At 43.1% G+C, this 10536-nt stretch overlaps 1 protein-coding gene across 1 annotated transcript in view; it reads right to left on the bottom strand.

The window, feature by feature from the left end:
• Nucleotides 1-1374: 1374 nt before the first annotated feature.
• Nucleotides 1375-10536, bottom strand: part of WDR4 (WD repeat domain 4) — a 19393-nt gene continuing 10231 nt past the window's right edge. Inside the window, exons 8-11 of the mRNA XM_014309554.2 lie at nucleotides 7316-7380; nucleotides 6464-6647; nucleotides 5499-5568; nucleotides 1375-2528 (exon numbers count right to left, since the gene is read on the bottom strand). Coding sequence (XP_014165029.1) covers nucleotides 2347-2528; nucleotides 5499-5568; nucleotides 6464-6647; nucleotides 7316-7380 — 501 coding nt within the window. The 3' untranslated portion in view covers nucleotides 1375-2346. The remainder of the gene's footprint in view (nucleotides 2529-5498; nucleotides 5569-6463; nucleotides 6648-7315; nucleotides 7381-10536) is intronic.

Raw genomic sequence — 10536 nt, 5'->3', positions numbered from 1 at the left:
GCCTTGGTTCAAGTTCAGAAAATAAACACAAGCAAGTGACTTCAGGTTTAACCACTAGAAATAAATAGTTCAAATTCCAGGGAAAGGAGTGCTGTCTTCCTCTCTGCAGCAGTGGTATCCACTCCCTTTTAATGCTTTGTGTTTTCCAGTTAGACAAGGCAGATAGGAAAACATCTAAAAGAAGGATTTAGACCTTCCTTTCTCTGATCACTTTGCACAGAGCCCTTCAAAGCAAAGCCCAGGTACACATGGTCTCACAACTGAAGCTCAGGAGCTGCTGTGTGCAGAAAAGGAAACATGAAATGGAATGGGAAAGGAGAACTTGCAGGAAGAAGAACAAAAAGGTTTGAGCCATCTGCCAGATATCACATCTCATGTCACTCCCACACACCACAATCTGTCATGAGTTCAAGTGTTGGAAGAAAATTTGGGTTTCTTCCAGGAGAGCAGCAGGGTGAGGATCACAGGAGTGCCTGAAGCCAGTGGAGATCACTGTCAAGGTCTATCCTGTGCTGGGGAAAAATATCCCTCACAGGAAGAGGAATTGTCATGGCAGCCTCTGATCCTTCAGAAGTTTAATATTGACATACAGGATCTGAAACCAACCACTGAAGGCAGTTACCTGTGTCCTCCTCAGATTTTCCTCCAGTGAGAAAATGGGTTGCAAGTGACCCAATACAGGCTCCTGCTGCAGATTCAAATTTGTTAAGAAATGCTCAAGTTTGCATGGTGTCTGCAAGCTTCATCATGGGGTCATTTGTTTTTCACAGCTAGCAAAAGATCTAGTCAGAACTTTTTCCTCCTGCCCTGTCTGGTTCACAGGCAGTGTGAATACAAGCCTGTTTCTGGTGGTATTTTGCAGAATCTGCACACCAGCAAACTCTACTCCTAAATAAAAGCTACACTCTGAGGCTGAGCTTCCTTAAATGCTTCCCCAGCTGCTTTCCCTAGAGCCTCTCTTCAATTAAATAACACAAGAACCACCAAGTTTTAAAAGCCAAGCCACCACATCTACCCAGTATCAAAGTACTTCAGATGGCAGCTTCTCACCCCTTCCTGAGACCCAAGAAAAATCCTCCTCACCAGTGCTGCACCACTGCACTGGCTGTTCCAGGTACAGCCCAGCAGGTTTTCACCCCACACCTTCCCTCAGAAGACTGAAATTACAGGGTTTTCATCCCAGCATGGCATTTCTGTGAACTACCAAGAAATTTGCCTACTTGTTGCTGAGCTCTATTATTGACATTCAGCATCTTCCACAGGAGAAGGAGAGAAGCTGTCAGCAAACCAAGGAGCTGGACCCCACATCTGCATTTGAATGCAAAAATTCTCTGTGTCCAGACACTCCAGAGAGAACCACTCACAGTGCACAGGTTAATTCTCAGTATTTTTAATGGACTGTACAGGTTTCCACACCTGGTTTTGTGAAGGACATGATATTCCACATGAACATGACACCATCTGGCAGATGAACACATCTTCTGCCCCCCTGATGAAGCAACAAGTGGCCCCACAAGGCTGTCACTGATAACTTCTCAAGAAGATGTATCTCTTGGATAATTAAAATGGAAAAGTTCTCGATGAAAAAAGCAGGATGCACTCCAAATTTTGCTCCCAGGCCTCTGGAATGATTTTCACAGACACCAGTATGATCATATTGCAATGGAAGGAGCTTCCAATAGCACAATGTTGACTGACACGTTTTACTTTTACGTTGCAGCATACAAAATTAACTTTTGCACTTCTTCCTACAGAGATATTCCACAAGTAGGAAGTAATGGATTAGAAGCTAGGCAAAATCCCAACCATATGAACCATATGAACCAAAGTTAAAGGATAAAAACAGAGAAGGCAAAGTCTCAGCTAAAATCTCTCATACCCAGCAAGAATTTTTTCTAGACTCCCTTTCCCATACCCAGGCACACTAAGTTAGTTACATTAACTAACAGACTTTTAAAAAAAAGTTTAAAAAAACCCCAAAACAACCCAAACCAAAAGTAATAAAAACAAAGTTGCATCCACTTTAATCAGCATGTTTCCACCTGAAAAAAAAGCCTGAACACAGTAGGCAAAAAGAACATCCTGTTGCAAGGAAAAGAGCATCTCCAATATTCATACAACATGCATCAGAGATTCACAGGACTGAGCCACTGTATTCTGCTAGAAAGTTTAGCTATGTTGTAAATGCTTTACTTGCTGCAAACAGGATATTGCCATATCAGCCTGCCTGAAAACCTGAATAAAATTTTAAACCAGTCCTTTTGCATAATTCATTTCTCATATAAAAACAGTCCACAGTTGGATCACTTCCTTTCCTCAAGGCAAAGATCACAAAGCTCACAGCAGTCATAGTGATGGCTCTTCAGTCTTCATCTTTTTTTTGGCCTGTCCACTGGAACCATGCTGCAGATCCTGCTTTTTCTTCTTCTGCTGCTGTAACCTTTTCTCCTTCCTCTGCAGGTACTCATCCATGTTATCGAAGGAGGCCTTGTACAGGTGGCTGTAGTAGCTCCCTGCACCAACAAAACCTGGAGTTGGGCAAAGCAAGGTGTTTAATTAACAGAGCTGTTAATTCCCTCAGAGGTCTCATAGATGACTTCCTGGACTGTAATTTTAGATAGTGGCATTCCAGTTCATTTACTGTGGTCTATCCACTGTATCAGCTTTCCAATATCTCAAGGGGCTCCAGGAGAGCTGGAGAAGGATTTTCACAAAGGCAGGTAATGACAGGACAAGGAGGAATGGCCTTAAACTGAAGGTGGGCAGATTTAGATTAAATATTGGGATTCTTGACTGTGAGGGTGGTGAGGCCTGGCACAGGGCCAGAGAAGCTGTGGCTGTCCCTGAATCCCTGGAAATGTCCAAGGCCAGGCTGGATGGGGCTTGGAGCAACCTGGCATAGTGGAAAGTATCCCTGCCCATGGCAAGGGGATGGAATGAGATCATCTTTAATGTCCCTTCCAACCCAAACCACTCTGTGATTAAATATCAACATTTACACTGTGTAAGCCTGATTTGTGTTGGCAAGCACCTGTTCAGCATTCACCAGCCAGGCACAGCCTCCATAAATTCATACAGAGTCAAGCAGCTCACAGTGAAGCAAAGAGAGGCCACAGCTCTCCTCACACACTGGACACTTGCAAACTTCAGGGTTTCTGTTTTTCAGCTGTTGAAGTTGCTCCCTCAGACCCAAGCACTAAAAGGGAGTTGACACCTAACTCTGCTTAGCTGGATTTTCTCCTAGAGTATTAACTTCAAAGAAGAACAAAGGAGCAGATTTCAAATAGTCATGTTCTACAGCACATAGATTCCCAAGCATTTGTTCCAATGTTCCACCTTCTGTGAATTCAGGGTAATATTCCTCACAGCATCCCCAAGACTGCAGGTTTAGATGAGTTTAGCAGGGAACGAACTGCTATCCAAAAATCCCTCCTCAGATTGTTTCTGTAGGGAACACACAATGAGACCAGCTGGCTTGGTCCATATTTGTAACAAATTGTTGGAATGGCACTTGACAAAGCCAGTTATCTCCAGTTCTCATCTTTTCCCACTTACCAAAATTCACAATCTTTAAAGGACAAATGAAGAGAAATCCAGTACCTGCAAAGGTCTGGTCCTGAAGCTGTGTGCTACTCCACAGAAACCCACATACAGCATCCCCCTGTTTCTTGGTAGACCAACAAATCAAGTTTCCCTCTGTGGTACTCAGCAATGCTCAAGCTTTCACTGTCAGGGGTGTTGCACTCATAGAGGCTTTACTGGCCTCTGGCCCTGGGAGAAATTGCATGCTGCCAGTTTGAACAGCCATGCTGCTCTCCACCTTATCAGTCTGCACTAAATCCTTTCCTGGGATCAGTTACAGCACAATGCCAAAGAAGGGGGAATTGCTTCAAACCGAGAGTGGGTTTAGATTCAACATTAGGAAGAAATTCTCCCCTGTGAGGGTGGTGAGGCACTTTGAACAGAGAAGCTGGGGATGCCCCATCCCTGGAAGTGTTGAAGGCCATGCTGGATGAGGCTCTGACCAACCTGGACTAGGGGAAGGTGTCCCTAACAAGGAGTTGAATTGGGTTGTCTTTAAAGTTCCTTTCAACCCAAACCATCCTGGGATGCTGTGATACTGCCAGATTAACCATTGCATCCTAAATCCTACAGAAACCGCAGACAGGTGAGAAAAGCTTATAAAAGGACAATATGCAGGGATTGGGACTGAATACAATGTAATAATCACTTGTTTCAGAAGACATAACTCCCTTTAAAGCACTAATTATGCCCTGGAATAAGTGCTCATCAAGTGAGCCTCCCCTTACTAATTAACACTAATGAACCCTGTCATGTGAGCTGTGCTCCTTTCCCAGCTGCAGATGAGCTGGTGACTGAGTTTCCACGTGCTGATTATGCCCAGAACCTCTCCCCCTGCCTGCTCTCTCTGCTCCTCTGTGCTCATTTCCACTCAGCCCTCATCCTCCTAATTATCTGCCTGCCTGTAACTATCAAGTCTGCAACATCTCCATGCAAACATCTTTCCAAAGAACACCTGACTTACAAAGACTGCACCACCTTAATTACAATTTAATGACCAGCTTAATGACAGCTACATGCTAAACCATCCAGTACCAGATATTAAGGAGACTTTACACCAGACTGAACATTTCTGCAGCTCTTCAATCTTTACATTTGGCCACCATGAACTGACCATAACACTGGTGGGAACTGTACCATGGTTTTGAAGGAAGATTCCAGTCTCCCAGCAAAGTGCAGGATAGAAATTTCTATGACTGAAGTTTCAATACATAATTGGTATTTTAGCACATGCCACAGCCCTTCTCTACCCTGCAGCCACAACCACTGCTATAGTTTCAGCTGGGTGTTTTTTGTAATACAAAAAATCCTGGAAACATAGGGTGAGTCTGAATGAGGAAACCAGGCATTATTTTTCTGACAGAGACTGGGAGTGGGGCAGGAAGCAAGAATAAAAGGAGCCAGCCAGACACTTAGTAATGTCATCTGTTGTCCCATCGAGGGTCACACCTTCCAGTCACATCAGGCTCCACATTCTGCCCTGCCAAGGTGGACCCAACAGCCCATCTTTACAGCAGAGCTGTTCCATCCTGACTGTCTCCACTGTACCTGTGATAAAGTCTCACACCCAGGCAGGAGACAAGACAACAAACACCAGTTTTTGACACCACAGCAGTAAGACAGACTCCAGCAGCTCTGCCAGAGGCTGTTTTGATGCATCCCTGTGATAAGGAGTCTATGGAAAAGTTATAAGGCTGCAATTCAGCTCTAAATATCTCCATGGTTCTGTGATAACACAGCCCTCAACACACTTCATTATCTGCACTGACTTCCACACCAGACAGAATGATGAAACTGAGAAAAGACTGAGTGACTTCAAGAGCCAGCTGAACTGACCTGAACTCCAATCTTGTTCTAAATTTTATGCTTCAGCTGTAAAAACTGCATTCCCTAAACCTTTAGGCCAAATTTCTCACCTTCAAACACTGTCCAGTTGTCCTGAATGTATTCTGACATCTTCTGTAATCCCTTGTCATCAGTTACAGCCTGGGAAAAGAAGGAAGGCTGCATGTTATTTTGGGATTAACAGACAATTTCATGTTCCACAGCATGCTGAAAATGCACCAGCTCTCAGAAGTGTGTAGTGAAACAGAGCAGGTGTAAAACCTCTATGATCTCTTCCAGGCTCCTTTTTTCTAGGACTGTGATTGAAACCTGGCCTGAGAGCTCAAGTTCTGCTAGGAAAGCTTTGCCATTTGAACAAAGAAATTGATTCCCCACTTGCTAATCTGTGAGGAAAAGAAATATCCCAGGGAACACGTTAGGGTCAAAGAACACACTCAGAAGTTCCATTAAAGCCTCTTCACAACCAGACCATAATTAGCTTGGGACTTACAAGGATAACAAATGAGTTTCCAGTTTTTTAACAGGTAATAAAAGATAACTTGATAGCACATACCCCAAATCTGATCCCCTGTTCTCATTGAAAATAAAAGTAATTCCCTTACTGCTCCCAGGGTGCCTTGTCCTGCAAAGGATCCCTCAGAGGCAGGCACAAGGAAAGCTGTGTGGGAAGAATTCCTGAGCAAATCCAAAGGGATTTTGTAGGTTTGTGGTTTTATTTTTTTTTTTAATCATCAAGTGTAGCCCACAGAAAGCTCAGGCAATGGTTTAAAGTAGTGAGTGCTGACAAGGACTCTGATGCTGCTGTGGCAGATGGCAGCTTTAGCTCAGAACAGACACACTGGGGTTCACAACATGCTCCTGACACCTTTGCATCACACACAGGTGAGAAGAAGAATGAGATGTGTACCTATGGCTTTTACTCCATCTCAAGAGAGAGAAAGGTGCCTTTTTAGCTGTCATGGAACAGCAAACTCCACTTCTGTGGTGGCCTCAAGACACCACCAAACAGTCAGGATTTTCAGCATTAGAAAAGTACCTTCCACTGTCCATCACATGCTCTGTACATAAGAAGAGGAGCTTCCTTGTCTTCCTGCAAAATCCACAGGTCTCCCATTTCCTCAAATGCAATGTCCCAGCCTTTGTGTTTCAGGGAGATTTGCTGTTTGTAAAGCAGCTGCTGGGCAGTGGCATCGAGCTGAAAGATGTAGACTGTGGGAATACTTTTGAGAGGAAAAACTTAATTACCATTATTACCAAATCCACCTACAGCCATCACTTGTGCAGCAAACTACAGACACCCACTCCACCAATTCCAAACAGAGCCAAAGCCAAGTGGTTAGAATGAGCACTTCAAATGCTGTTTGCTTACATGATCTGAGTCAGAAGCTGTAAATACCCAAAGTGTCAAACAGCTTTTCAAGTCTTATGAGAAAGAAAAAGCAGCTAGTGGTGCCTCCTCTTTAAAAGAAAGGGTAGTAAAGGGAATTTCATAAGGATTACTAAGGACTTTTATGAGTGTTGCACTGTGACACACTGGCCTACAGGGCTGCATTTGAAGGTGAATATACAGCTGAGCACCAGCCAAAATAAAACATCACCAGCTCTTGTACATTCCATCCTTGTGTTTCCTCCACTGAGGGAAAGGCATCACAAACTCTGAATCACTTGTTTGAATCATGTTTGAATCACAAAAATTAACTGAGCCAGGTAACCCTTGCACTCCCCACTGCACTCAGAGCAAGCTCAGGACACAAAGGCTCCCTGGGAGGCCACAAGCATTCCTGGACATCTGGAGATCCACAGTACCAAGAACTCCAGGCTCAGGGAAATCTGCTCATGCTTTTGCAGTAGCTGTGATGATTTCAGGCATTATTCCATGTGTTCTTACCTGTCACACAGAATGGCAACATAACCACCTTGACAGCAGTAGGTTATTCTTGACACGGTGTACTTCTATTAGGAATAGAAAAAAAACCATCCTTTTAAGTTAAGGCCATTTATGGGCAAAAAATTCACATTCCATTTCACTTTGAGCCTTTAAAATTTAGCAGATGTCTTAATTCACAGCAAGTTAAGCAATTTAATTACCTTCTAACTGCAGTCAAGGTTATTTTTGTACCAGTGTTTGCTGTTTTATAAAGTTTTCCACACTTCTCCCTTCCACACTGTCCCGAGATCAAATGTAAAGGTGTGAGTGAACTACTCTTAGCAGACAAAGCAACAGATGAAGGAAAATACAGCACCTCCAAACATTCTCTCCTGCAATGCTGATGACAAAAACATTGACATTAAGCCTGCTCAGGCAGAGTATCACTCCAGCAGCTCAGACATTACAAACACAAACTATTAGCTGCTGTACTGTTTGTTAAAAAACGAAGATAGTGATGCATAGCTAATATCCCCAATATCCCTGCTGTGCTGCCTCTGCTCCAACCTGAGTCTGGGTGAAGGCATCCTGCTCCACAGAAAATGTGTTCTGAACAACAAGGAAGGCCTGCCTGAGGCCATTTTCCTCATTAAAAAAAATAAACCAAGAAAACCAACACAAAACCAAAAAAACCCCACATCACACTCCTGTTTTATCTGAGAGAAGCAGCACCTTTGCTGCATAAACCATTCTACTTGAAATATAAAACAACTCATTTGAGGCTCCTGGAGTGGGAAGAACTTGGGAGGAGTAGAAAAACTGCAAAATGATGTCCTGGGGTGCTTTTTCAAAAGTATCTATTATATAATGTGAACAGCAAAACTGCAACAGCAAAAGGCTGGTTCTCAAGTGTATTTTATAAGCAGTGACAACACCAACACTGGTGATGACTAAAACCTTCCAAGTAGAGAAGCAGAGAGTTATTTCCTTTAGGGCAGGGAAAACACATCTTTTTGTCACTCTGCTGGCAGAATTCTGATGTATCCTCAAATATTCATTTTTTAACTTCCACCTTCTTCCCTAACACAACACTGGTGACTGGACAGAACCTCTGGTTCACAAAGTTAGGGTAAATTTGGGAGCTACCACAGGATTTTATCCTTGCAGCTACCAGCTGATGTATAGGCATTGTCAGGGTGCTTGTTTCACAGTTTTGCAATCCATGTAGGAAAGCAAAACAAGCTGTACAGCTTCCAAGAATTCAAGTCAGCAAGTTTAACACCAGAAGCTAACCATTTTGTCAACAGCACATGATGCAACCACTAAGAGATAAACCAACTGTGGGAAAGTAAATTAATTCATGGTATAACAGAGCTGAAAACTTTTTTTTTCCCTCCAGCATATAAGAAAAACTGTGTGATACAATTTCATAGGGGGAACAGCATGCACACACTTTTCACTCATCTCAACCACCTGTTTAAACAGAAGAGGAGCACTTAATAAAAAAATATTATCGAAAGGACTGATATAGTTCAGAGCTCCTGGGAGCAGATGGGACTGATCTCCTGCTACTCTGCAGAAATATGAAGTTATTAGTCCATATTTAACACTGGGACCCAGGACTCCTGTTTCACACAGACATAAAACAAGTACCAGGTAGGATGAGTGGGCTGAACCAGAAAGGTTCTGTGTAGCCAATGTGGCTAAATGCTGTTTCTGCAGGATGGAGCCACTTACAGCACAGCCTTGGAGTAGAACTGACAGCTCCTATTTACTGTAAGCCACGAGTGGATTCTTCAGACACTTAAAGGAACAAGCCAAAATAGATATATATGTATATAAAAGCTGAAACCTGTGCCATTTATTTCTAATAACAAAGCTCTGCCTCTCTGCCTGTTGCCTGACAAACATGCAGGGAAGTGCCCACCTACACAGCCAAGAGCTTTGTTAGAGAGACAAAGGGCTCTGTGAACTTGAATTAGGCAGCAGCTCTCTCCCAACCCCACTGGAGGAGGGAGGAGGAGGCTGTTTTGATTTAAACCAGGTTTTATTCACAGTTGGAAAGAGACAGGAAAATGCATCTTCTTTCCAAGTTCCTTCCATGTGTGGGTAAGTTAAAAAATCAGCAAAATGAATGCAAGACCCACAGCATATCATGGTCAAGGACAGGGCTATGAAATCAGTTAAGGAAGGGCTACAAGAACATTCTGTGACAAACAGATGTTCACTTGATACTCTCTGAACTCAAGACAGTATTTATATGGCACTGTTATCAGCCTGCCAACACCTTAAAATTAACTTTTGATGTCATCTGTGAGGTGACCCTATAAAAAAATAATGTACTGGTGCATTGGGGTAGAATTGTGCAATTCATGTTCTGGACTTTAAACAAGCTTCTGCTGTCAGGAGGATCAGATGAGGTGAAAGCTCTGAAGCAGGAAAATATTTATGTAGCACTATGGAATTAAGAGAATTACTCCCATTCTAGTGGGAAAATGAACTGAGGATCTGTAAGCCATCAGCTGAAACCAATGCTACACTGCTCAAAACACTCCTACATTCCCCAAACAGACACATATTCATCATCTGCCAAGCAAAATAAGCCCACATTTTTGTGCTCACATGACCCACCATTACTGATGATTCCATCCCCATTGAGCTTCAAGCTGTGTTTAAAGTTCCAGTGCATTCACACTGGCTATCAATGGTAAAAATAAAATGTAACAATACCAAAAAAAAAAAAAAAAAAAAAAGAAAAGAAAAGAAAAAGCACTTCTATCCCCATCTGATCCCTGGCTGCAGAGTCCTTTGCAGACACTGTGCTTGTTAAAAGCTGCAAAGTGCTGGCTCAGGAGATTGTGCCCTTAAATTCAGACCATGAATGTCCCTCTAGGTTGTGGAGATGACCTGTGACATACCTGGATGCACAGCATGACTAAACACTGTCACCAGATGCCACCTCTGGCATTTCTAGCACTATGATGCCAGCAGAACACAAGGTTTTTTCACTGCAGAATACCTGTGAGAGTGAGCAGTGTCCAGGATTTCACAGAGACAAGTCACAGGCCACCATGTGGCTTCCAACACCACACATGGCAGTGGATGGGAAAACTGCAAAGCACTGCAGGAATAAGGTTTATTACTTAATTACTGTGTTCTATTTATTAACCCACAGTTTATGGGCTTTCCCTTTCTGTCTTTGCTTACTCACACTGGGGTAAAGAAGCTAAATGGAGACTCCT

Source organism: Geospiza fortis, unplaced genomic scaffold (assembly GCF_000277835.1).
Source record: "Geospiza fortis unplaced genomic scaffold, GeoFor_1.0 scaffold17, whole genome shotgun sequence".
Lineage (NCBI taxonomy): Eukaryota > Metazoa > Chordata > Aves > Passeriformes > Thraupidae > Geospiza > Geospiza fortis.
The sequence above is the reverse complement of the archived record's forward strand: the minus strand, read 5'-3'. Positions and strand labels throughout refer to the sequence as shown.